Below are 26,996 nucleotides of genomic sequence, written 5' to 3'. Positions count from 1 at the left end.
GTTCAGGTCTTCTATATTTTTACTGATATTCTGTCTGTTCTGTTGAAATTCATGACTATAATTGTGGATTTCTACATTTGTCTTCTATTGGTTTATGTTTTGGGTATTTTGAAGCTTTATTTTCTCTTGATGAATTGGCCCCTTGATCCTTGTGAGATAACTCTTTATCCCTGGTAATATTCTTTGCTCTGAAATCTAACGTTAATATAGGATTTTCAGCTTTCTTCTCCTTGGTTTTAGCATGATATATCTTTTTCCATTTTTAATTGTAAACCTATTTATGTCTTTATATTTTAAGTGAGTTTTTTTGTTAACAGCATAGAGTTGGATTTTTTAAATCCAATCTCTGCCTTTTAATTAGAGTGTTTAGACTATTTACATTTAATGTAATCGTTGGTATGATTGGCTTTAGACATGCTATCTTGCTCTTTGTTTTCTAGTAGTCTTTTCTTTGTTTTCCTTTTTTGTTTTTTAAAGATTGGCACCTGAGCTAACAACTGTTGCCAATCTTTTTTTTTGCCTGCTTTTTCTCCCCAAATCCCCCTAGTACACAGTTGCTAGTATTTTAGTTGTGGGTCCTTTTAGTTGTGGCATGTGGGATGCCATCTCACCATTGCCTGTCGAGCGGTGCCATGTCCATGCCCAGGATTTGAACCTGTGAAACCCTGGGCCGCCTAAGCAGAGCACACAAACTTAACCACTCAGCCACGGGGCTGGCCCCTCTTTGTTTTCTTTTTCCTCTTTTTCTGCCTTCTTTTAGATGGAATATTTTTATGATTCCATTCAATTGTCTTTGAATTAGCTACAATCTCTTTGTTTTTATGATGGTTGTTTTTGGGTTTTAGAATATATCTTATCATAGTCTACTTTCAATTAATCTTATACCACTTCAATTATAGTATAAAAACCTTTCAATAGTATACGTATATTTCCCTTCCTTTGGTCTTTCTGCTGTTATTGCCATACACTTTAAGGCATCATATGTTATAAATGACAAAATACATAGTTATTATTTTTAGCATTGACAGGAAATCAACTCTTAAAGAGATTTATAACATATGAAAAAAAATTTTCTGTATCTTTCCTCAACATGCTTATATTTTATTCAACCTTCTTGGACCTATGGGTTACATTTATAATGACTCTTTTAATATCCTTGTTCACCAATTTTATCCTGTGTCACCTCTGGGTTTGTCAGGTTGTTTTATATATATTTAAGTACTTCTGAGCTTTTTCCTGGGGTGTTAATTTATTTTAAAACAGTATCATCTTTTAGATTTGCTTTTAAACTTGGTATGTGAGACTAGAGGAATTTTTAATCTAGATATCATTCATCCCCACTACTGAGATAATACCATTCTGAATACTCTACCTGATAGCCATGTGTACAAGACTTCTCTACTCTGGCTATCTGGAGCGTGAACTATTCCACCCCGGTGTGAATTTCATGAATTTTGCTATGTGCCTTTTCTAGTGTTCTTTTTTGCTCCAACCTTGATTGGTTTCCTAACATGTGTGCTGATCTATATTCACTTGAAGACTTAAGTGGAACCCTCTGCAGATCTGTGGAGTTTTTTCTCTTTGGGTAGTAATCTGCCAAGTGAATTCTAGCTACCTTGCCTCCTCAAATTCTAAACTCTGTCTCCTCAAATCAGGATGACCGCTTTTTCTGCTGGATACCCCTCCCTGTGCCGTGGCATGGAAACTTCCTCCAGCCAGTAAACTTTGGTAATTATAGAGCTTACTTCATTTATTATCCATCTCTTAGGATCACTGTCCTGTGCTGCCTGCTGTCCAATACATGTAAACATTGTTTCATATTTTTGTTTTTATTTTTTAGTTAAGAGGATAAATTTAGTACCTGCTACTCCATCATGGCTGGAATAGAAGTCTCTACACTGATTTTTGAATGTTTAACCAATCTTGTATTCTTGGGATAAACCCCGCTTATTTATGATATATTATTATTTTCATATATTGCTGGGCTTGATTTTCAAGTATTTTGGTTAGGATTTTTGCCTGTGTATTCAAGAGAGTCTTGGCCTGTAATTTTCTTTTCTCCTAATACCTTTCCTGGGTTTTGGTATCAGAGTTATGCCAGTCTTATAAAATGAATTTGACAATGTTTCTCTTCCCTCCATTTTCTGGAGAAATGTATGTAAAATTGGTATTATTTGTTTGTTAACTACTCAGAAGAATTTAGAAGTGACACCCTCTGAAAATAGCATTTTCTTTGTGAGACAGTTTTAAATGATGTGCTTAGTATTTTTAGCAGAAATAGGACACTTCAGCTTTTCTGTTTATTCAAGTGCTAGTTTTGGTAGTTGTGTTTAAGGAATTGTTCCATTTCATAAGATATCAGATGTGTTGGCATAATGTTGTTCATATTCTTTTAACATCTGAAGAGTCTGTAGTGATATTCACCTTTTAATTTCTGATATAGGCATTTTGTGTTTTCTCTCTTTTTTCTTGATCAGTCATTCTAGAGGTTTATTATTTATTAATCTTTTCAAAATCGTCTTTAGGCTTTGTTGATTTTTCTCAGTTACGTGTCTGTTTTCCATTTCATTGATTTTTTTTCCACTGAAAGTTTCTATTCCCTCAATCCCCATCCCAAAACAAATAACTTCTTCAAGTCAGTTCAGCTCTTGGACTGTGCCTCATGACCAGTTGTTTTTACATAGAAGAGATCCAATAGTTTAGTCAGGTTTTTCCATTTAACATTATCTCTTAAATGCTTTTGTACATGTATAAAGTTATATATCTGTAAAATATATTCCTGGAAGTGAGATTGCTGGGTTAAAGATATGCATTTGTGATTTTAATAGATGTCACAGAATTTTTCTACATGGGGCTTATAATACTATTTTGAACTCCCACCAGTAGTGTATTTTGGTACCTGTTTCCCTTGTTACACAGTTGTCAAACTTCTGGATTTTTGCCAATCTGATAGATGAAATCATAGTAGCTCAGTGTTCTTTTCATTTATATTTTCCTAGTTATGAGTAAAGTTGGGCATCTTTCATTTGTTTAAATACTAATTATAATCTTTTTTATAGTATATTTATTCACATATTTCCTTATTTTTAAAAACTGGAGGGGCCGGCCCCATGGCCTAGTGGTTAAGTTCAGCACACTCCACTCTGGTGGCCTGGGTTCAGTTCCCAGCTGTGGACCTATACCACTCGTCAGCAGCCATGCTGTGGCAGTGACCCACATACAAAATAGAGGAAGACTGGCACAGACGTTAGCTCAGGACTGATCTTCCTCAGCCAAAAAAAAAAAAAGAAAATTGGATTCTTGACCTTTTTCTTTTTTTCTTTTTTTTTGAGGAAGATTATCCCTGAGCTAACATCTGCTGCCAATCCTCCTCTTTTTGCTGAGGAAGACTGGCCCTGAGCTAACATTGTGCCCGTCTTCCTCCACTTTATATGTGGGACACCTACCACAGCACGGCTTGCCAAGTGATGCCATGTCCACCCCTGGGATCTGAAATGGCGAATGCCGGGCCGCCAAAGCGGAAAGTTTACACTTAACCGCTGTGCCACCGGGCCTGCCCCTGACCTTTTTCTTTTTTATTTCTGGAACTTTTCTTATATTAGGGAGATTGGCCTTTTGGCTATAATATTTCAGATAATTATTAATAGGTTTTTTTTTTTTTACCTAGCCTATGATGTTTATTTTCCATGCAGTAGTTTTCTTTTGTTTTCAGTCAAAGTTATCAATCTTTACTTTTTTTCCTCAAACTCCCAGATTTTGATTCATACTTAGAAAAACCTTTCCTATTCCAAGGATATAAAGAATTCTTCCATGTTTGTTTTAGGCACTTTTCTAAAAAAATTAAATTTTTACTCTATTTGGAATATGTATATGGTGTGAGGTATGAATCCAGATTTATCTTCTTCAATATAGCTACCAGTCTTCCCAACATTGTTGATTTAAATGTCATAATTCCCATTGTAGTGTCATCCCCATGGGCAGGAATTTTTATCCATATGTTTACTGCTAGAACAGCACCTGAAACATAATAGGTACTCAATAAGTATTTATTGAATGAATGAGTTCTTCTACTGATTTGATGCCAGCTTTGTTGCATACTAAGTTTTGTTGCATACTAAATTTTAATTCTTACTGGAATTTATCTTATTTTCCTTTGGTCTGTCCATCTGTTCATATGCCAGTAGCAACTTCTTTTAATAGTGAGATTTAACATATGCTAAGTCTAGTTTTGGCTCCCCGCACCATCCTTGCTTTTTAATTTTTCAATATGAAGTTTAGAATTAACTTATCTGTCCAGAAGAAAAAACTTGATTTCTTTGAGGAGGGTAATTGAGTTAAATTGATAAATTCACTTAAGGAAAATTTATTCATTTATAATGCTGTATTTTTCCAAGAATAATATGTATCTTTTTATTTATTTAAATCCTCTTTCGTGTCCTTCACAGGTGTTTAAAAAATTTATTATACAGGTTTTTCACGTTTATTAAGTTTTCCCTATAGATTTTATTTTTTGTTACAAATACAAATCAATTTTTGAATATAAACTTAATAAATATCATGTTGCTCCGATGCTTAAAACTCTTCAGTGACTCTCCATCTCACTCAGACAGACACCAGTGGCCTATGAAACCCTAATGATATGGCCCCCATTATTTTTCTGGCCTCATATCTCACTACTCTCCCCCTGATTAGTACTCTTCAGCTAAACTGGCATCCTTGCTGTTCGGCAATGCCAAGAAAGTTCCTGACCATAACGTATTGTTCTGGCTTCTCCTACTGTCTTAAATGCTGTTCCCCAAGATATCCTTATGGCTAACTCCCTCATATCCTTCAGGTCTTCATTATCAACTTCTGTATGAGGCCTCCCAGACCACTTTTTAAAAAATGAAATCCAGATCTCTTACCATCTACTAACGTGCTATATAATTTGTTATTTATTTTAGTTATTCTTTACTTTGTATCTTCCCAAGCTAGAATATAAACTCCACAGGGAGAGAAATTTTTGTCTGTTTTATTCACTGATATTTCCCATGCATCTAGAACAGGCATAGTATAAACACTCAATAGTCACCTGTTGAATGAATGAATGCCGCACTACTTTGTTCAATTCTTTTATTGTTTGTAGTATTTTTTCAGTTGATTATCTTGGGTTTCCCATCATGTAGGGTGGAAATTGATAAATTAGAGTGATCTGAAACCCAACTCAAGCTTTATATTTTCTATAAAGCTTTTCCAGGTAGAATTAACCGTTCTCCATTTTATACCCTGTAGGTGGAGGCTGATAGTGTTCAATAAATATCCATGTGGTCTTCTACATTTCCCAGCCTCACTTGCAGTTACCTTGGGACCGTGAGATTTGGTTATGGGTCAGTGTGATATGGGCAAAAGGGATACAAGCCACTTACAAACCTGGCCACAAACAACCATCTCCAGCAAAACTCCCACCTATTTTTTCCCTGCCTCAGTGACCTTGGAGGACACGTTTTCCAGGTAGCAGATTCAAGAAATGGAGAATGGCTGCCTGACTGTCACTGTGCATTAGACTATGAGCAGGAGATAAACTTTTATTGTATTACGCCACCAATATTTGAGGGTTTGCCTTAAATGCAGCTAGTATTAATTTTGTTGACTATTATATGCTTACATTGTACTCAGACATATATCAGACATCTTGTAACTCTTTACTTCTCTTAGTGATTTAGGTATATGCTCCTCTCTAATGGAATATAAGCTCCTTGGGATGGACGTATCCTCTATTTGTCTTTGAATTGCCTCCATCCAGTATAGGTCCTGGAATATAATAAATACTAAAAGAAAATGTTTGTTGGATAAATTGTTGAGAAAAACCAGGATGGAAAAGAATTTGGAAATCTTATCACTAAAAAATAAGAAATATTTAATACCAAGCAAGCAAGGCTAAGATAAGATATAATAAATTCTGTAAAGATCTTTGCAATATAGTAGATTTTAAAATATTCATTGAGGGCCGGCTTGGTGGAGTACTGGTTAAGTTTGCATGCTCCAGCTTTGGCAGCCCCAGGTTCGCAGGTTCAGATCCTGAGTGCAGACCTAGCACCATTCATCAAGCCATACTGTGGCAGCGTCCCACATAAAATAGAGAAAGCTTGGCACAGATGTTAGCTCAGCAACGATCTTCTTCAAGCAAAAGGAGGAAGATTGGCAACAGATGTTAGCTCGGGGCCAATCTTCCTCACAAAAAATAAATTAATTAATTAAATATTCATTGAGTTGAATTAATACAAAAAATTAAAAATTTCTTACTTTAGGGAAAATTTGGGGTGAATGATCTCATAAAAAGCCATTTGTAATTTTCTACAGAGGTGTTACTGAATCGTTTTTTTTCTTACATATTTTCCTTCTCTCGTTAAGTTTGTTACAGATCAGTGCTTCTGAAAATCTCAAACTTTTCTTTTTTCTTTTTTTTTTTTTTGAGGAAGATTAGCCCTGAGCTAACGTCTGCTGCCAATCCTCCTCTTTTTGCTGAGGAAGACTGGCCCTGAGCTAACATCTGTGCCCATCTTCCTCCACTTTATATGTGGGATGCCTACCACAGCATGGCTTGCCAAGTGTGCTATGTCTGCATCTGGGATCGGAACTGGTGAACCCTGGGCCGCCAAAGTGTAATATGTGCACTTAACCGCTGCACCACCAGGCTGGCCCCTCAAACTTTTCTTTGTCTAATAGACTATTAGAGTGGGAAAGGATTCAAAGGGGAGGAGAGCCAAGAAAAGAGCCTTAAAAGTACCATTTAAATAATTTCCTCTCTTTTATACCTGTCTCATCCTTTTCACAAAGTATCTCAACCCATATATGTTAAATGGAAATTCTAAATATAGAACTAATCCTGGCCATCAAGAAGAAATGTGTAATACTGATATTTATAGATCTTTATGATGCAATTCCCATAACACATTTCACTGGGAATATTTAAGGTTTGATCTAGAACCTATTTATTTTCAGATTCTGTTATAACCATTTTGTCTGGTTTCCAAGACAGTACAAGCAGATATAGTAATAATAAGTATAATATTGGAATCTAGTACTATCATTATGTAGAGGAATCATCTAAGCAATTCACTAGTAACTATAAAAATAAATGATTTCTAAGTATAATTAGGAATTTGGCACCTTTTTCCAGTTTTGTGAATGAATCTCTTTTCTGCTACATCTAAGGGAGACTTTTTTGTATGTGAGGAAAATTGGCCCTGAGCTAACATCTGTTGCCAGTCTTCCTCTTTTTGCTTAAAGAAGATTGTTGCTGAGCTAACATCTGTGTGAATCTTCTTCTATTTTTTTTTTTAAGATTTTATTTTCCCTTTTTCTCCCCAAAGCTCCCTGGTACATAGTTGTATATTTTTAGTTGTGGGTCCTTCTAGTTGTGGCATGTGGGACGCCGCCTCAGCATGACTTGATGAGCAGTGCCATGTCCACGCCCAGGATCCGAACTGGTGAAACCCTGGGCTGCCAAAGCGGAGCACGTGAACTTAACCACTTGGCCACGGGGCCGGCCCCAGTCTTCCTCTATTTTATGTGGGATGCCACCACAGCACTGCTTGATGAGCAGTGCTGGGTCCTCGCCTGGGATCCAAACCTGTGAACCCCAGGCTGCTGAAGCAGAGTGCATGAACTTAACCACTATGCCTCCAGGCCACCTCCCTAAGGGAGATTTTATGTCAGGGACTGTATCTGATTTTCTGACTTTTCACCAGTGTTCTCTTTTGCCAGCAGTGTCTCTTTATTCCCCTGTGCCTTATGTAGTCAAGCACATATGAGCTATTAAAAAAAAACTAAATATTTTAATAATATGAAGATTTAAACTTCAAACTCTTGTAGAGAGATTTGAACGACTCAATGAAGTTAAGTACATCTGGGAAACAAATGGCGTCATGGAGTACTGTGTGCCCAGGGTATTATCACAGTCTAGAGGTCTCCTCTCAGCTTCCATGCTTCAGAACCTAAATAAGCACGTGGTGAGTGAGTCTCATCTCTCATGAGCAGATATATATTGACTAGGCTTACAGAGACTATTGTTTAAAATAAGCATTCCAATTTATTAATTTGTAATGAGAAGTAATTGACACAGACTTGAATTAATGTGAGCCAGGACTTCTCTCTATCTCTGTAGACTGACGTGGATGGGAAGCCAAGTTTATAATTAGGACATTGTTTAGTGAGCATAGAGTAAAAACAAAAATTATATAATTTGAATTTATAACTAGCCTGACACATTCTTCTCCACAAGAGGAATAATCTTGCCTAGGACTATAATGCTTGAAGTCTTTTGGCCACAACTCCTTCTCTATTGGACATGGTTAAATGGGCATTGCTAATGTTTGCCTCTCTGCTTTTCCTTTCTCGTGATTTCCTTTCCTGACCAACAACTCCTCAGATTGACAAGCTTTTTCTTTAGCTATGTTCATATATATTCAGCCAGTCTCCATTATTTAAAGGAACTGTGCTTTGTTTAGCTTTGATTCATTGACTTTATAATTCAACTTGCGTTAAGTAATCTTGTTTCCTTCATTTCTAGGTATTGTAGAACATCTCACAGTTGCCTCCTTGTACTTAATACACAGTCTAAATATAGTTGAAGTATATTGCAAGTATTACATAATCTTGTGTTGCTTATTCTTTATTCTAAGTGTTCTTCTTCTAGTCCATGACTTTCAAGAATAAGATTCTTGGGGCCGGCCCTATGGCACAGCAGTTAACTTCACACGTTCTGCTTCTCGGCGGCCCGGGGTTTGCCAGTTCCAATCCCGGGTGCGGACATGGCACCACTTGGCAAAAGCCATGCTGTGGTAGGTGTCCCACGTATAAAGTAGAGGAAGATGGGCATAGATGTTAGCTCAGCGCCAGGCTTCCTCAGCAAAAAGAGGAGGATTGGCAGTAGTTAGCTCAGGGCTAATCTTCCTCCAAAAAAAAAAATTTAAATGAAGTTCATCAGCAAGAGTAAATTGAAACCAGATGGAAACTAGATTTATACGAAGGAATGAAGAGAGCAGAAATATGACATTCTTCCTGACAGTAAAAAGCACCCACGTTGCTTTGAGCTGAAGCGGAAATTGTGTTCTTCTAACTTAAGAAATTGTTGCAGGATTCTGTGTTTAGCGCCTTATGGAATAAATTCATGTCTTTGATCTCTTCCCCAGAGTCTATGTGGTCCCCATCTGTAGACTGACTCCCACTTTCTCCTTCCGGTTGGCTTCTCCTGATATGAAAAAAGGACATAGACTTGTTGATTCAGATCAGAGCTAATAGTATGGATTGGTTCCTTGGCATCATCCATTTTTTTTATACCACTTACATAGAGTTAATGTCCAGTGTGACATATAAAACATAAACATTTCTCCATTCAGCTAAGACCTATGTTTGTCTGTCAAGACTCAGGATATTTCATATCCTGAACAGTTTTGTCACCTGTGAAATCTGTGAAATGTTTCTACAAAAGTAAGAACATTAGAAATGTTACCGAGCCCCAAAGGACCAATGACCCGCAAGTGGATCCTTTAGCCCAGAGCCGCCCGTGCCAATAGAACGAGACCAGGTTTGGAATAAAAGAGCAGAAATGTTATTCGTTAATCAATGAATGGAGGAGGCAGAACTCATGATCTAAAACACCTCTCCTAAGGGAAGGTGAGCAGGGTTCTTGTGTGATGTGAAGGGGGAGGAGGGACTTAGGATAGGTGCACATCTTCTCTTCTTGCACACGGCACCTTTTGCACACGTATCCTTTTGTGCATGGCACCCCATCACCATCTTGGACCTTTCTAGTTTGGATTGGTCCTGCCATTTGGCCACCTGGCATTGATCTGCCTTGGTTCCTATAAGCAAGCACACCTTAAAAAACAGAGCATTAGACATGGAAAATGTCTTAGGGACTTCCCTGAGTGACAGGAGTTGTGTAAGAGTTGACCTCTTTGAGGCTGGCACCCTCTTTTACACATGCTGTAATTGTAGAACTTCTCTCACCTAGCTGCTCAGTCTTCACAAATTGTTACCAAAAAAAGTTTGGTTCATATTCTCAACTGCTTTGATATCTAGGGTAACATTAAGGTCAACTATCAAACTCCTTAGTAATGGAAACACTTTAAGAACTTGAGAACACCTGTTTATTTTATCAAGGCCATTCAAACATGCTTCCTGTCTGGCATCCACAGTGTACATGTGAATTTCATGTGCGTCTTCCTCCATTTGGCTGTTGATTGTCATGGATGTCAGCACCTTAATAAAATTACCAGGATTATTCTGAACCTGAGTAACATGAGCCTGAAAACTCTGCCGGCAACAGGTTTTAAGAGTGTTCCTTGGGAGTGCGGCCCCATAGCCGAGTGGTTAAGTTCTCACTCTCCGCTTTAATGGCCCAGGGTTTCGCCGGTTTGGATCCTGGGTGCAGACTTGGCACCACTCATTAGGCCATACTGAGGTGGCATCCCACATGCCACACTAGAAGGACCCACAACTAGAATATACAACTATGTACTGGTGGGATTTGGGGAGAAAAAGCAGAAAAAAAAAAGATTAGCAACAGTTGTTAGCTCAAGTGCCAATCTTTAAAAAATAAAACAGGGGCTGCCTGGTGGCATAGTGGTTAAGTGTGCACGTTCCACTTTGGCAGCCTGGGGTTCGCGAGTTTAGATACCAGGTGTAGACATGGCACCACGTGGTAAGCCATGCTGTGGTAGGAGTCCCACGTATAAAGTAGTGGAAGATGGGCATGGATGTTAGCTCAGGGCCAGTCTTCCTCAGCAAAAAGAGGAGGATAGGCAGCAGATATTAGCTCAGGGCTAATCTTCCTAAATAAATAAATAAATAAATAAATAAATAAAACAAAAAGAGTACTCCTTGGACAGCATGTAATTGGCAAGAGGTAGTATGTATGTCAGATTCTTCAGTATTACATTTACATAGCAATGGTTATCCATATTCTGAAGCAGCCATTTCCAGTGGGTTCCATTGCTTAGTAGAAGTGGAGAATGGATTTTGGGAGACAAATAGTATTCTCTCCCACAGACCATCCAAATATGTTTTCAGACCCTTCTTCTCACCTAAACTCCCAACCGATCTGAAGTCCAGAATCTCTAATTTTTTGGGGGGGTGGGGGGAAGATGAGCCCTGAGCTAACTACTGCCAATCCTCCTCTTTTTGCTGAGGAAGCCTGGACCTGAGCTATCATCGTGCCGATCTTCCTCTACTTTATATGTGAGACGCCTACCACAGCATGGCGTGCCAAGCAGTGCCATGTCTGCACCCGGGATCTGAACCGGCGAACCCTGGGCCACCGAAGCAGAACGTGTGCACTTAACCGCTGCGCTACTGGGCCAGCCCCTCTGAGTAATTTTTATTTTATCCAGCAGATCCAGATTTGGCTCCCCATGGTCCCACTAATAAACTAAAAGTTATTAGTTACCACCACCACCACCACCCCAGCCAATATACAGTAGTGGAGTAGGAATGGGATAGTTCTAGTAAAGTTAGGAAATATAGAAATTTACTACAAATTGTCACTGGTACATAGCAATTATGATATTCTCCTTAACAAAAGTTGTGAACTCCTCCTGCTCTGAAGTAAAGTAAATCCTTCAGTTAGCCATTCTGGAAGCTCCTCTGGGAAAAGCTGTTAAGTGTATTGATCCCTGTGGCCCCTGTCTCTGCCCTGTTGGATGGTATTCCTTAATCACTTTCTGCTGAGGTAGTCATTGCAAAATATATATTCTTAGATTTGTTCCCTGGGGCCCTGCAAATTAGACTGACAAAGACAAATTAGAAGGGGAAAAACAAACTGAAGTTCATTAACACATGTGTTGGGTTTACATCTGAGAGTACTGAATGATGAGTGGGGTGGTTTGAACTTGGGGCTTATATAACATCTGAACAAAGAACAATGTGTAGAAAAGTGACAAGACAAAGCAGATGAAATTTTAGGATTTCAGGGTAGCAAACTGTGGGAAGTAAATATATGGAGAAAACTAATGAAAGATAAGGGCTAGTTAGTAAGTTTTGTTATGTAGATTCCTCTAGTGTCACCTCCAGCTTGATAAGAGTCTAGAGTTGTCTCCTCTGATTAAGAATTATCCTGACCTTCCTGGTAGGGGCAAGGCAGAGAGTTTCTCTTGTGTCTGCTGCATCTTAACTGCCTTCAGCTGAAAATAATCCTCATGTCAAAGTAGCATATTTTGGGCTGGCATATTCTGCTACCCTTCATCGCTCTTGGGGAATACAGAGTTTTCATAGCTGACTTCCTCCTGTCTTGATTTGGAGGTCTGAGGATTGTTTAGGATTTGAACAGACTTTTGCAGGCCAGGCTTGTAGTTTCTATGGTAATAGAGTCTACTCAGAAACTTACTAGAATCTAGATATTTCCCCTCAATTCTATTTTCAAGTAATCAAAGCAAAGATCTAATATGAATGGCTTTTAACTTTAAAAGTAAGTCTTTCATGTGATGTCTTCTTCTCATCTATCTCTTCCCTTCAAATTTAACAGCAGTTACCTTGAGGCCATCTGAAATAATAGGCTTGGTTTGGGAAGGCCACTTGCTTAATTTGATCTTTGCCTCTGAGTTGGCCTCCATTGTCTGGCAAAGATGAATAAAAGGCCTGGGACACAGTCTTATCTCATGCTAAGATTATTCCTTAGCAACCGTCTCCTACCATTGCTTTGTTTTTGTTACAGAATATGTTGGGATTTTAAAAAATTGATAATAAATGTATGTGGTCCAACAATCAAGCAATAATAAAATATATACAGTGAAAATTGTTTCCACCCCTTCCCATGACATGTCTATTTTCTACTCAACCCTAACAAGTAACCAATTTTAAAAGTTTATTGCCTATCTTCTAACATATATTTGTGCATATCTAAGCCAATACCAACCTGAAATCTTATTTATTTTTTTTTAAAGGTTTTATTTTTCCTTTTTCTCCCAAAGCCCCCCAGTACATAGTTGTGTAGTTTTAGTTGTGGGTCCTTCTAGTTGTGGCATGTGGGATGCCGCCTCAGCATGGCTTGATGAGCCATGCCATGTCTGTGCCCAGGATTCGAACTGGCGAAACCCTGGGCTGTCGAAGCAGAGCGTGCAAACTCAACTACTTGGCCATGGGGCCTGCCCCTGAAGTCTTCTTTTTGATCAATTTTAACACTGTTTTCTACTTGGCTGTTTTCACTTCATAATACATTTTAGAGATCTTTCTGATGTGGACTCAGTGAGCTGAGGAGTCGAAAGAAAGATTTCTTGCACTCTCAAGGTCTAGTAGCAGTGCTCCTTTATTCAGAGAATAGCATGGGGACAGGACCCATGGGCAGTGAAGAGCTGTAGGCATGGGGACAGGACCCATGGGCAGTAAGAGCTGCAGGCATGGGGACAGGATCCATGGGCAGTAAGAGCTGTAGGCATGGGGACAGGACCCATGGGCAGTAAGAGCTGCAGGCATGGGGACAGGATCCATGGGCAGTAAGAGCTGCAGCATGGGGACAGGACCCATGGGCATTAAGAGCTGCAGGCATGGGGACAGGACCCATGGGCAGTAAGAGCTGCAGCATGGGGGCAGGACCCATGGGCAGTAAGAGTTGCAAACATGGGTTGAGGGTTGGGCTAAATTTAAGGCATAGGTATGTGAGTTATCTCTTTACAAGACAAAGGAAAGATTATGTAAAAAAGTCATAAAAATGGTATCAGTGTAGGTGGAGTCTGGTTATTGGGTGGCCCTATAACTTTAGATAAGAATCAAATCGGATCAGGTCAGGACATTCTATGCTTCCCTGAGGATGATATAGATAGTAAGTAGGGCAGGACACCTTGGGCTTTTCTCCCTGGGGCAGCCTTGATCTTCATCATTTCCATGGCAATACACAGAGTGCTTTATTACAACTGCATAGTATTATGTTTTATGCAAGTACTGTGGTGTGCTTAACCCTGTTGATGGACATTTGAGTGGTTTCTCATCCTTTAATTACCTCTTTCTGATAGTTGTGCCTTTTATTTCTATCTTAGTAATTGCATAGTTAGGACGTTTGGTGCAATAGTAAATAATAGTGATAGCAGTGAGTATCCTTTTTTCATTTTGACTTTAGTGGGAATCCCTTTAGTATTTCCACCAGTAAACCTGATGCTAACTTTTTGGCTAGGATAGATATATTTTATCATGTTTATTAAGTACCCATCTATTTCTATTTTGTTGAACTTTTTTTTTTCAGTTCTTGGATTTTTGTCTTCTTTGTTTGTTTGAGACTTCACATTCTCTGCTGAGATTTTCATGCACTCTAAACATATTTTGCTTTACTTTGGCAATGCAAATAATCCATAACCAATCTATAAATGAAAATTTGGGTGAGTTTATTCTGAGCCAAAATGTGAGGACCATGGCCCGGGGCCTTCGTTCCCAAAGGAAGGAAGGGCACCAAAGAAGTGGGGTGTGTAGAGTGGCTATATACCCTCAAAGGGGATGTTTCACATATGCTTGAAATGTCCCTTTTACAATAGTCACGAGACTGCTCTGTCAGCACAGCAATTGATGGACACAGCAGGTAGTAGGTCTGCTGTCTCAGTGGACACAGCAGGGTGGCAGGTGTGTTGTCTCAAGCTAGGTGATCACAGGTGAGCACAGCAAATCAGTTCCTAGCCTAAGGAAAGATGCTTATCCTTAAGGAAATGCCAATGTTGGGGGAGTTGCACCTTTATCTTAAGGGCATTTGTTCTTGTCTTTGGGACGCAGCAAACGCTTAACCAGATATACAGTGCAGGCTCAATGGCCATGTCAGGCCCTTTTGGAAAACACAAAGTCAGGCCAAATTAGGTTTACACCAAATGGCTTCCTCATATACTCCAATACATCCTATTGCTCGCCATTTCTATTTGCCAACTTCATTGAAGATAATTATATTAGCAGCTTAAAAAATTCTAGTGTATTAGTTCCAATATCTGATTTATCTTAAGTTTGAACTCAATTCATCTTCTTTTCTCTTGAAAATGTTTTTTTTTTGAGGAGGGCGGGTTCTTTGTATGCTACATAATTTTGCATTGTTTCTTGGACATTATGAATGTTAAATTCTAGATTCTATTATTTTTCTCTAACGAGCATGTTTTCCTGTGTTTACTGCAAACTCTCTCTCTCTGTGGTAGCTGCAGTCTGTTCTGATATTTGTTTTCAGTAAAGTTGTTTTGAATCTGTTCTGAGCATGCATGGTTCATGGGTCAGTCAGAATTGTGTGTAGACAGAGTCTGGGGATCCCCTCTGTCAACCCACAAAAAACAGAAACCAGTTTAAGAGGCAAAGCATTTATCTGAGATCAAAGAATTGCAATTTGGGCACCACAGATTCCAGCTGAAGCCCAAATAGTGTCCCGATTACAAGGTGAAAGAGGGGGAACTTTTCTGAGAAAAGAAAATGGGGTAATTATATGAAAAGAGGTGGGGCGAGCCCAGTGGTGCAGTGGTTAAGTTCACACGTTCCACTTCGGCAGCCTGGGGTTCACTAGTTCAGATCCTGGTGAGGACATACACACCACTTGTCAAGCCATGCTGTGGTAGGCGTCCCACATATAAAATAGAGGAAGATGGGCACGGATGTTAGCTCAGGCTCGGTCTTCCTCAGCAAAAAAAAAGAGGAAGATTGGTGGCAGCTGTTAGCTCAGGACTAATCTTCCTCAAAATATAAATAAATAAATAAATAAATAAATAAATAAATAAAAATGATCTGAATTGAGAAAAGCCTTAGTTATCTACAGAGTTTTTCTTGAAGCTGTCTAAATTCTTTAGGTAATTTCTCAAGTTCTCTTTAGCGGGAATAAATGCAGCCAGTTATTATTACCCAAGTCTAGCTAAATGTATAAGGATCCTGACTGGTGTAACTTGATTATTTTCTGCAAATTGCAAAGTTCTCTGTTACATGCAAATGTCCCTTGGAAGATTAACACTTTGGTCATTAGTATTACTTAGTAGTAGAAATCAATTTATCAGAACTGAGTGAAGTGTCTCTGAGGGATGGAGGGGGCAGAGAGTGATCTGGAACATGGGATCTTGCCCAGATATATGTGCACTAGGATATCCTAAGTACCTTTGAAGGCTCTGGGCTCTAGGAGTGGGTGCCATGTGGCAACAGAAAACTGAAAAGTGAGGTGAAATGATACCAAAGATAACCTCGAAATACTTTGCCATCTTGTTTGGAAATACTCTAGGTTATGTCTGACATTCATACTGAGCATACCCTTCCTTATACTTTCTGTTGGTTTGCTATATTTGATTATACTAAATAATATCAGTGGGAAAAAAATCCCCAAAGGGAAAATTATCTATTTTAAATTTATCAAATGTTTTTAAATCCATCCCTACTCTTCCTACTTTTTCTAATCTCCATTTTCTCTTTTACTATCCTCTGGAGTCCAGACATTTTAGAAAAGCTGACGGTTTCTTATGTGCTTTGTAAAAATTCCTTGAGATGCTTTAATTTCAGTTTATTTCTGTTCTGAAACTAATTTGTTTTACTACTGAACAGTTTTTGTTGTCCAGTTCTAGATTGTGGACTCTTTTGAGGTAAAATTCTTTGCTTTGAACATGCTATAAGATTATCAGATGGAAAATAGTAAAAACAGTCAATAAAAGTCAGATAATACTTTAGGCACTTTACATATACCCACAAATATTTTTCATGAAAAAATTATTGACATCAATAAAATAATTCTGAAAGTCTTACGCATGGTAGCTTTAAGATTTATAAGCTAATACTAAGTGGCCTACATTACCACTTGCTGTGCAATTTCAACGGAACTCTTTGTAGTTTTATCTTATTTTGTTTTAATAAGAATTAATTAAAATTATTGAGAATGGGTATATAGAGGAGGCAAGAAAAATATGTGATGGAAGGAAGAATAATTTAGTAAATTTATTTTGACATACAAAAGGCTAAATATTAAAATGCAATTATATTCAGCTTTATTGACCTCTTATCTAAGTTATTAATATAATACCCCAAAATGAGGAGCAGCCCAGTGGCTCGGGGGTTAAGTTCACACATCCTGCTTCAGTGGCCTGGGGTTCACTGGTTCGGATCCTGGGTGCAGACCTATGCACCTCGTGTCAAGCCACACTGTAGCAGGCGTCCCACATAAAACAGAAGAAGATGAGCACAGATGTTAGCTCAGGGACAGTCTACTAGAAAACATAATTATGGTTGAAATAAAATGTTTGTCAGAATAATGATTTAATTTAATTGAACACGGTTTTCATTTTTCATAATTTTTAATAATATGCAGGAGTAATATTAGCTTATTTGATTAGTAAACCTGTATAAGTTTAGGAAAAACAAACCCAAGTGGAATAAAATGTACACTTGTGTTATGCTTAACACTGATAAAGAAAAGATATAGCTGTTTTTATTAAGCCATAATTATTAAGCTAGTCTTGTTTATCAAAGATTTACTCTTATTAATGTGAACTTGGATTTTTATCTTTTTTATTTTTTTGAGGAAGACTAGCCCTGAGCTAATATCTGTTGCCAATCCTCCTCTTTTTGCTGAGGAAGACTGGCTTGGATTTTTAACATGTTTCTTAGTTTCAGCAAGAAGAATTTTAAGTTTAGCACATTTAAAGCATTAGAAATTCAATTTCCTATTCTGAGAATTTTAGGAATATTGAATTTATATAAGAGTTTATTTGTCTCTATAAGTCAGTCAGAACAGAGCTCCTTGATTTAAGATACCTTGTACTAAAATTTTTTAAATATCCCCTGGAGATAGAAAGGCATTTCACACTCAGAATGAGAGGTAAAGGCCTTTCTAAGTTTCAGAGACATAGACACAGAGAGAGCTTACAGCTTCAAATCTGTAACTTAGCACAGAGGGAAACACAGAAACATAAAATCTCATTGGTCCAAATATCAATGAGGTATTCTCCATCCCAGTGGCTCTGAAATTTTTAATGGATTTGAGCTAAAAAATAGACAAATTTTTTATAAAACTCTAACAAACCAGATTCTCTGTCTCTTTCACCTAATAGAGAATAGATCTCTATCATCCATTGACAGAGATCATCAGATTGTTAAACTATAAAACCAAACTCCTTATAGTTGCTCTTACTAATTGGAAATAACTTATCAGAAAGTGAACCAACAACAGCAAAAATCCCATAAAACTAGTAGGTAGGGAAAAAAGCTAAAGAAATGGAGAGCTAGCAAATTTTAAGTTCTGTTGCTACTTGGGATTCACCTCTGGGAGCCAGGAAAAGACATGCCTGGGCTTAAGCTGACCAGGAGGTGCACTTCTCTGACAACTCCATTTATCTAGCTCTATCAGATGAAGCCATCTCAGTTGATGACCTTCAAAACTGGTAAAAAATACATTTTTATCAAAAGGAAAATCATGGTTTTCTTACAAATATAAAATGAACATGTGTCAAAGATATATTTAACTCATTTATTAATAAGGGAACCAATAAGATATTACAACTGAATCAAAGGAGAATTCAAACAACACACACATATTTGGGTGATCAGACATGTTGAAATGAATTTACAAATAGATACTGGTCAATATCCACAGGGCAATCTGTTGTATTATACTGGACAGAATTTGTTTACATGAGAATAAGTTTTATACAATTTACAGAGTTGTAAAATAGCTCAAAGACAATGAAAAGCACAGGCCCCTTTAGAATCAGATAACCCAGAAAGGTACATTAGACAGGACACCTAATAATCATTCTGTTACTGAAACCAAAGCGGGTTCCCTCCTGGAGAGTTAAATCAGACTCTACACCAGAAGTAGTTGTCTCACAAAGTAAAGTATATTTGCAGCAAATAAGAGACCATGAAGAATCATTTCCAAAGTCATGGCGTCCTGAACAAAGGGAAGCAGGGACATTTATTTTGGATGGGGAATGGATATTCAAAAGGGAGAGGAGGGTATTCACTTGCACAGACTGAGTTGGAAAACATGCTTCCACATACACTGCAGGTTACGGTAATAAGGCCCAAGCTCCTCCTGGAGAGATCTCAGCATTGAAAATAAGGCCAAGGGCATAGGCGTAGCTCTCGTGGTGAGGCTTGGTCTGGTTCAGGGAGGTTGGTGATTGCATTTCCTTAAGATAACAAAAGGAAAAAGAACAATTTGGAAAAACAGTTAAAATATCCAAACCCACCTTTGAGTTCCTTTGGGTAACTAGTTGGTGACAGTTCTTGTCTATTTCAGTGTCTTTCACTAGAAACAATCCAGATGACAACCCTTTCCAGTCCTTGTCCTCATGGCCAACTTAGACACAAGGTCAGGCAGCCCCTAATCTTTCAAACTTCCAGTGAGAACTTTCTGGGTTCTTGGAGCAAGGGTAGGGGAAAAGGGTTTGTCTTTACCTGTCTTTGCATCACTAGCTGGATGAGGCTTTTCCTTGCTGCTTGACTTTCCTCCATGTATCTTGTGATCACCTAGGAGCCGTGGAGGGTGGCTTTGTGATAGGAGGAGGTTTAACTTGGCAAAGGGACATCTGTTGGAATAGTTACCCAGAGTGACTTAGTAAGCTCTGGTTCCCTGAGCCTGATCACCAGGATTCTCCCAGAGGGACATTCCCAAGAAGTATGCAGCCACACAGTGACAAGTTCAGACCAAGGAAGGTCCCTGATGCCTTGTCTGAGGCCAACCTCTGTCCCCTATTCACAAGAGTAGCAGTCCCACTGTTGAATAGGTGGAAATCATCTCTTGTCAGGTGATAAAGACTGATTTTTGTTTAAGAGAGGGAATTTAGGGGTACAAACATGTAATGTATGAAAGGCTAGTTATATGAAAGTGAAATAATTGAGGTTAAGGATTACTTACAATTGGAAAATGTAAGAAAACCAACATTTATTGTGCTTCTGCATTTGGCATGTTGCCTCTTTTAATTGTATTTGTGTCTTCAGCAGTTTTGCTGGACCTCATTGTGTGTTTTACTAAATTCAGTTTCCAAAAGGAATTGTCTGGATTTTATGAGTTGTTTTATTAACCACAGAAAATTTTTAGGTTTTCTTAAGGTCAATTAAGGTTGGTTCTTGATACTCTTTTTAGATAAGACTTCTGTCTTTTCATCTCTAAATTTAGTAGAAGGTTGTAGTTGAAAGGAAAAAAGTTCAAAATAGTACTGTGATATTAATCAGAACGAAGAACTCTTTACTTTGACTTTTGGCACTGTATCATATGCTTTATTAAACATCTGGATTTAGATAGATCTTTAGAACACTTTTACAGAAAGGAAATAGCCTCGAAGCTTATAATAGAAGAACAGTTGCAAATACACAAAACAACCACTCTATTTAGCTGTGCATTTTATCACTTTTCATTTTAGTAACCTTACTTCTGATAAAGAATTTTCATCAGTATTCTCAGCAGAAACAACTGATATATCTTTCTTGACCCTCACCATGCTTAGAATAAAACTTAAAAAGGGATAAACCTTCTTGAAATCTCACATTTTTCCAGATCACACACTATATCAAACATGGCAGGATATGGTTTTGAAACTGTGGGAACATATCTCTTCTCTTAAGTCTACTTGTTTTTTACCTGAGTTTGTCTTACTGATTTGTGTCACTTGTCCAAGAGTAGAAACTACTCTTCAGAACTAACTCAGTTTAGCTCATTGCTGTTTTAGGAAGCAGAATGCCAACGAAAGACAACGCATACCCTACTTTAAACCTTCTTTATTGCATAATGAAGTCATATCAGATTATGCATTTGCTTCTGAATTTTGATTATCCTCTTAGTGTCTTTTTCAGCCTTTGGAAAGCAGCTGAAAAATATCCCAAATTCTCATCAGTAAGGTTTCATTTTCAACATAGGAATGCTGTGCAAAGTGACAACTGTGACTTTTGCTCAGCTCTAATACTTAAATTCCTTTGTCAGGAAGTGAACTGATGCTGACTTCTCTCTCTTATTTCAAGTTGGGGCATGAGATTTTTCACTGCATTAGAAGGTTGTTCAGACCTGAAGCCTGGGAAGGTAAGATGCCAGTATGAATACTGTCCATTTAGAACTTGGTTTGAGTGTCTAGTGATTTAAGAGCATAAGTATTTCCGGCTGTTCCTGGTTTATAGTCTTGATGAACCCTTCAAGTTTTACCAAAACGTGAGTAGGGAAAAATGTCCATAATTGGAAGGCTCATTAATATAATTTATTATTTATAAATTTTAACTATAGTTTTATATTTAGTCAAATTATTACTTAAAGGAAAAAGTGACATACACCAATTTTTATGTATAAATCTTTGTATATACAAATATATATATTTTTTATACCAAGATCATAATATGATAGACTGTGAAAAATATATATGTGCTTCTTGATTGTGGTCTTTTTCTCTCTGATCATTTTTTTTAAATAACATACTTTATTTTTTAAGAGCAGTTTTAGATTTCCCCTCTGATCATTTTTTTGAGGCAGACAAGATAGGGAGAGCAAAGACTTGAGACACTTATTTTGTTCATATGGAGAAAGAAGACAACATTAAGAAAATTTTTTAAATCACAGAGTTTTACCTACTTACTCTGGTGAACCAAGCAGTGTTCTTTGAGTCTCTCCCAGAAAGTCTTCCTTGGAGAGGACTGGCCAATGCATGCATTCAGTAATGAAGGTTCTGTTTTACACCACTGTTGCTTACTCTTATCATTTGTTTACATGCTTCCTTCATTCACTGTGCTTTAGCTTCTATCAGTAAATAAAATGTTTCAAATTTTCTCAGATTTGCTTAAGCTAAAAAATTGTAATCCTTCACAACAAAACCATAAAAATACCCTACATAATAACAAATACGAATTATTGTCTATGTAGAGTATTTTATCTATTTAGATATAATCTATAGTCCACTTTAGCATATGAATTATCTGGTTAACATAGTCAATCTTGAAAGACTCTAACAGATTTTGGTTTTTCACTGGACTTCGATTATACTTACACATTTGAAGTATAATAATTATTGGTTTTTAATGGTGCTAATATCATATAAATATGACATTAAACAACAAAATTTTTTCAAGATTGAATATTAGTTGAGTATCTCTAGATACTGTTAAGAATGTAATGCTTTGTGGAGTTACATTTATGTCACTAGCTAATTAAAGAGGGAAAGGTCATGAGTCAGTCTTCCCTGAGTTCTTGGCCTATAAAAATCTAGTAGAAGTTTTGTAGGATGTTGGCACGTTTGTGTTTTGTTATATGGCCCTGGACTACTAAAGGGATCCAAGCACACGTTGTTACTTCATGTTTCTTGAACACTCTAATAGTTTTATTTTATTTTTGTTTTTACCATTTTTCCTGAGTTTCAGATTGAACTTTGATTACTAGAGAGTATTGGTCAAGTAAAGTCATTTTTGGCATAGGCCAATATTATACTTCTTTCCAGGATAGATTAGCCCAAGTGAAGTGTCATTGACATTGAGTCTCCATTTGGTTGGTGAACTCTTTGTAATACAAAGGTTTCTTGTTTCTGAGAAATATTTAATAATAATAATAACATTTATTGATCACCATGCTCTTAAGCTTTTCTGGCTGTAGTTTTTCTTAGGCTTTTTTTTTTGGTGAGGAAGATTGGCCATTGAACTAACATCCACTTCCAGTCTTCCTCTTTTGTTTGAAGAAGATTGTCCCTGAGCTAACATATGTGCCACTCTTCTTCTATTTAGTATGTGGGATGCCGCCACAGCATGGCTTGATGAGCAGTGTGTAGGTCTGCAGGTGGGATCCAAACCTGTGAACCCTGTGCTTCCGAAGCAGAGTGCATGAACTTCACCACTACGCCACCAGGCCAGCCTCTTTCTTAGGCATTTTATTTTCTGTAGTCTATGAAATGTAAACATGCCCTTTGTAAAGTGCCTACTTTCATTCTCACTTGTGTGTTTCAATGTTCAAAGCACTTTTAGACATTGTTTATTTGATTCTGACAATAGCTCTACGAAATAGCTAAAGGTAAAGCAGGTCTTGTTATTTTAATTTTACAGCGTCTTAGAGAGGTTAAGTGACTTGCCCAAGGTCACACAGGCAGCAAGCACGAGAGTGGGGTGAAGAAACCAGTTTTTTCTAGTTCACAGTTTGGTACTCTTTCTTGAAGCTAAATGGCACTCTGTTGGTTTACATGATTAAAAACTTGGTTCTTTTATCATGCTAGCAGTCTCTAATGTAACAACTTACCTTGAATGCTGTAGAATCTAATGAATTTATTTCATGTACAGTGTACTAAACATAGCTCCTGGGTTTAGGGACAGATTGTTGGTGGTATTCAGCTGGAAAAATCAACATATATACTTGGGTACTGAGTTTTGGAATTTCTCACCTAGTTGAGCATTTGTACCAATTCCGGCATTCATCTTTCAGTTCCAGGAGAGTGTGCATGGTCTGTAGTGCTTAGTCTTCACCTTATTACGTGGCACAACTGTTTGCTACTTGGCAGTCTGTACAGAAGTGAGGTCCCATGCAAGACAGTTACATGAACACTGAAGGCTACTTAGTTCTGCATAAAACGCTGGTACAACATCTCACCTTTCTGTTTTGCTTCAACGAGTACTACCAGTTGTCTGTCTAGATCTTAATTCACCCTTATTTACTGTTAAAGGAATTGACTACATTTGCCTGAAATTTTATATTTGTGTTGTAACTGAGGTCGTAACATTTTCATAAATGAGCTCAAGCTTTAAACGCAGAATCCTTGTACACACTCATTGATAGGCTGTATTTACTTTTTTGTATGATAAATATCTAAAAATTTAAAATTAATTTTTAGGTTAGCCATTCCTACTTCTTGGATAACATAATATTTAAATTTCTCTTTGCCTTTCTCTAAATTCTGATTTGACTAGTTAAGAAATAACAAGATTTGACTTTGCTTTATTTAAAGATCCCATCAGGTTTTTGCTTTCCCGCAAGAGCATGTGTTTGCTTTGTCCTGCTGTACGACAACAGAACACCACTAGTGTTGATTAGTTTCCTTTATATGCCTTTTTCTGTTTGCTTACAAACTGATCTGACCACTTAGCTTATCTTTACACCATTCTCTTGACGGCTTCAACTCAAAATATTTATCATCTAGGTAAAACATTTATAATTAGTTACATCAGCGAGTTTGTCATCTTCTTCCTTGAAGTTCAGTCTTACCTAAACTTGATCAGCCTTAAATTTGAGTAATGAGTTTTTAGCTTTTTAAAAAGAAATCTTCCTTATCAAGAATTATACTGTCTCATTTCAGGATTTATTTCTTTAGGGTTCTGGTTATCTTTTCTAGGATGGAAACTGAACCCTATTTTGACATTGTTTCAAAACTTCAGAGTTATTTTAAAACTATAATAGGAATTTCTCTCGGTGGTTTTTGCATTCTATTTTTAAAAATTAGAGAAATTAGAGGAGTTTTTCCCTTTTTTGTCACTTTAGAGATACTTTTGCAAACTAAATTTAGAACCTGTTTTTTTGTTTTGTTTTTTACTGTATGGAATGCCCCTTTCCTTCTTTGGTTATTTTGTGATGACGTATGTTTTGATTTTTATGGCAGTCTCTGTGTTGACTTTCTGGTGTGTGTGTGCGTGTGTGTATTTATCTCCCTTTTTGGAATTGGGATGTGGAGCTAGAAGAGAAGCAAATTATTTTCATTTAATCTTTTTCCCTTCATACTTTAACCGACTTAATATATGGAAAAATAGATTATTTAGACTTTAAGTAATTGTGTTTTCCCAAAATATTTTTACTTCCATTTCAGTTTATCACTTATATTCTATCCTTACTTTTCCTTTCTGTCTCCTCAACTCCATCTTTACAGTAGATTGAGAGAATCGAGACTATTTCTTTGCTCAGACTGACACCCCTAGTGGAAGCTATAACCAGTAACACCACTGACTCACAATGATTAGGGTTTGAGGTTCATGAAGCATCTTTCATATGCTCACTGAAGTAAAATTGATCCCTTGTGCTATATCTTGATGCTCTTTTCTCTTATTAATTTGTATTCTGCTTTATTAGCCTTTCATAGCAGTGGTAAAGCTTTGTTAGTAAGTAGTTCACATATAACTTTCTAGACCTGTATCCTTGTTTGTCTAAGGTGGGAGAAAAGGAGATACAATTTCTTAATACTTCCTAAGCTGGAAAGAGGTGAGAAGGAGTTAGCAGAATCAGTGTTTCTATTTTTGGTAATATCAGCTTAATATATATATACTTTTTTACACAGAATTATTGCTAAGTGTAGTTTATTCCATAACTTCTTGGGTTGCTTTATAAACAGTAGTGTATATTAAAATACTATTCTTTATTTTCACTGCAATTGTGAAAGAATGAAATTTGTTTGGTGCCAAACTGTCATTCTCTTAATTCATATCAATCTCTTTGTTTTATAATCCTTTGAACACATTAACAGGGAAAAAGGAACTGATTGGTAATACCAAATATTATGGTTCTTTGTCATATAGTTTTAAAGAACTGAAAGTAATTGGCTTTAAAATGTTTGGCTGGCAACTGAAAAAATATTCTAGAAAAAGAAAGTAATAAAGTAGGGAGTAGAACTACCAGATAGTAAAACGTACTATAAAGCAACAATATTGAAGCAGTATGGTAGAAGCCCAAGATTAGATCATTGAAGAATAAGAAGAAATGCTGTTACTTATTCAAATTTGATGTATGTTAAAGGAGTCACTGTTAAATAGTAGGAAAGGAAATGATTATTTAATAAATGGATTTGGAATAACCAATTAGCAATATTGAGAGAAAATACATTTAGACCCACATCTACACCAGATATAACAAAATAAATTTCAGATAAATTTAAGTGTGGATAATTATATCATTGAAAAATCTAGAAGATAAAAGGACTGAATATTCTGTATCTCTGGAGTTTCTAAGTAGTTAGAAAACTGGAAAAGGAAGATAGCAAAGATTAGACTGTATATGCTAATTTGTTTTATAGTAACCGTAGCTCTGTGAGCATGCCTATTGTATGTTCAAAATCTGAAAATTAGTCTCCTTTTTTCTTTATACCAGCTGGAAACCATTTGCTTTCTCTATTAGTTAATGGAAGAGAGAATGCAATTCTTTATCTAAAGTTTTATTCTGTAGATGCGTTGAAAATTATACAGGAGCTCGTTGTGAAGAGATTTTTCTCCCAAGCTTCAGCATCCGAACTAAAAGTGACCTGTTTGCAGCTTTCGTGGCATTGGCTATTCTTCTAGGAACTTTTATCATTGGAGCCATCTACTTCCTTTGCAGGTAACCAAAATAGAAGCATGCTTTTAAAAAGAAAAAAATAACGTATAAAGTAGTTATTCTACTAAACGATTGATATGCCCTTTAGTTCTAGATATTTTTCCAGATAACGTTTTCTGTTTAGAGTTATATCTCTAATATAGTTATTGTTATTAAATTAACAAGTCATTTTTTGAAAGGATCTTAAGCAGTCTCTATTTGTTCTTTGTTACTGTCATCATCATTATTTACCTTGACTTCTCCAAACTAGTAAAGTAGACCCACATTCACTAAAGTAATCATTCCCAAAATACCTAAATATTTTGGCTACGTCCACTTAAAATACATTTTGAGGGGCTGGCCCAGTGGTGCAGAGGTTAAGTTCACACATTCCACTTCGGCTGCCTGGGGTTTGCCAGTTCGGATCCTAGGTGTGGACCTACGCACCACTTGTCAAGCTGTGAGGTGTCAGGCGTCCCACATATAAAGTAGAGGAAGATGGGCATGGATGTTAGCTCAAGACCAGTCTTCCTCAGCAAGAAAAAAAAAAGACGATTGGAAGCAGATGTTAGCTCAGGGCTAATCTTCCTCAAAAAAAGTAATAAATTTTGCTTGTGAAAGAAAAGAACAACTTACGCAACACCGTAAATATAAATTTAAGACATATGGCTAATATCTGGGGTCAATTCATTGTGTAGTCCCTACTATGTGCCAGGCATTGTGCTAAGCATAAAGAATACAATGGTGAACAAGATAGACATGTTCCCTAACTTCATAGAGATTTAAATCAACTTGAAGAGATAGACAA

General features: G+C 37.1%; 2 protein-coding genes across 49 annotated transcripts in view; one reads left to right on the top strand and one right to left on the bottom strand.

Annotated features, from left to right (window-relative positions):
* The window catches only part of NRG4 (neuregulin 4), a 121,744-nt gene that overhangs the window by 51,141 nt on the left and 43,607 nt on the right, over positions 1-26,996 (top strand). For all 42 annotated transcript variants that reach the window (XR_011425105.1, XR_011425099.1, XR_011425119.1 and 39 more), the window contains one exon: positions 26,063-26,212. Coding sequence is in view for 20 of the 42 variants with exons in the window: in XM_070233121.1 (XP_070089222.1) it covers positions 26,063-26,212 (150 nt within the window). In the remaining 22 variants the exon portion in view is untranslated. The remainder of the gene's footprint in view (positions 1-26,062; positions 26,213-26,996) is intronic.
* The window catches only part of FBXO22 (F-box protein 22), an 86,484-nt gene continuing 77,901 nt past the window's right edge, over positions 18,414-26,996 (bottom strand). For 4 of the 7 annotated variants that reach the window (XR_011425018.1, XR_011425026.1, XM_070232959.1 and 1 more), the window contains one exon: positions 18,414-19,091. The gene's annotated coding sequence lies outside the window, so the exon portion shown is untranslated. Of the gene's footprint in view, positions 19,092-19,359; positions 19,491-26,035; positions 26,233-26,996 lie in introns of those variants that run through there. The other 3 variants (XR_002811529.2, XR_011425025.1, XR_011425017.1) reach the window with 2 other exon arrangements.

This window comes from Equus caballus, chromosome 1, assembly GCF_041296265.1.
Source record: "Equus caballus isolate H_3958 breed thoroughbred chromosome 1, TB-T2T, whole genome shotgun sequence".
NCBI classification, from domain to species: domain Eukaryota; kingdom Metazoa; phylum Chordata; class Mammalia; order Perissodactyla; family Equidae; genus Equus; species Equus caballus.
The sequence above is the reverse complement of the archived record's forward strand: the minus strand, read 5'-3'. Positions and strand labels throughout refer to the sequence as shown.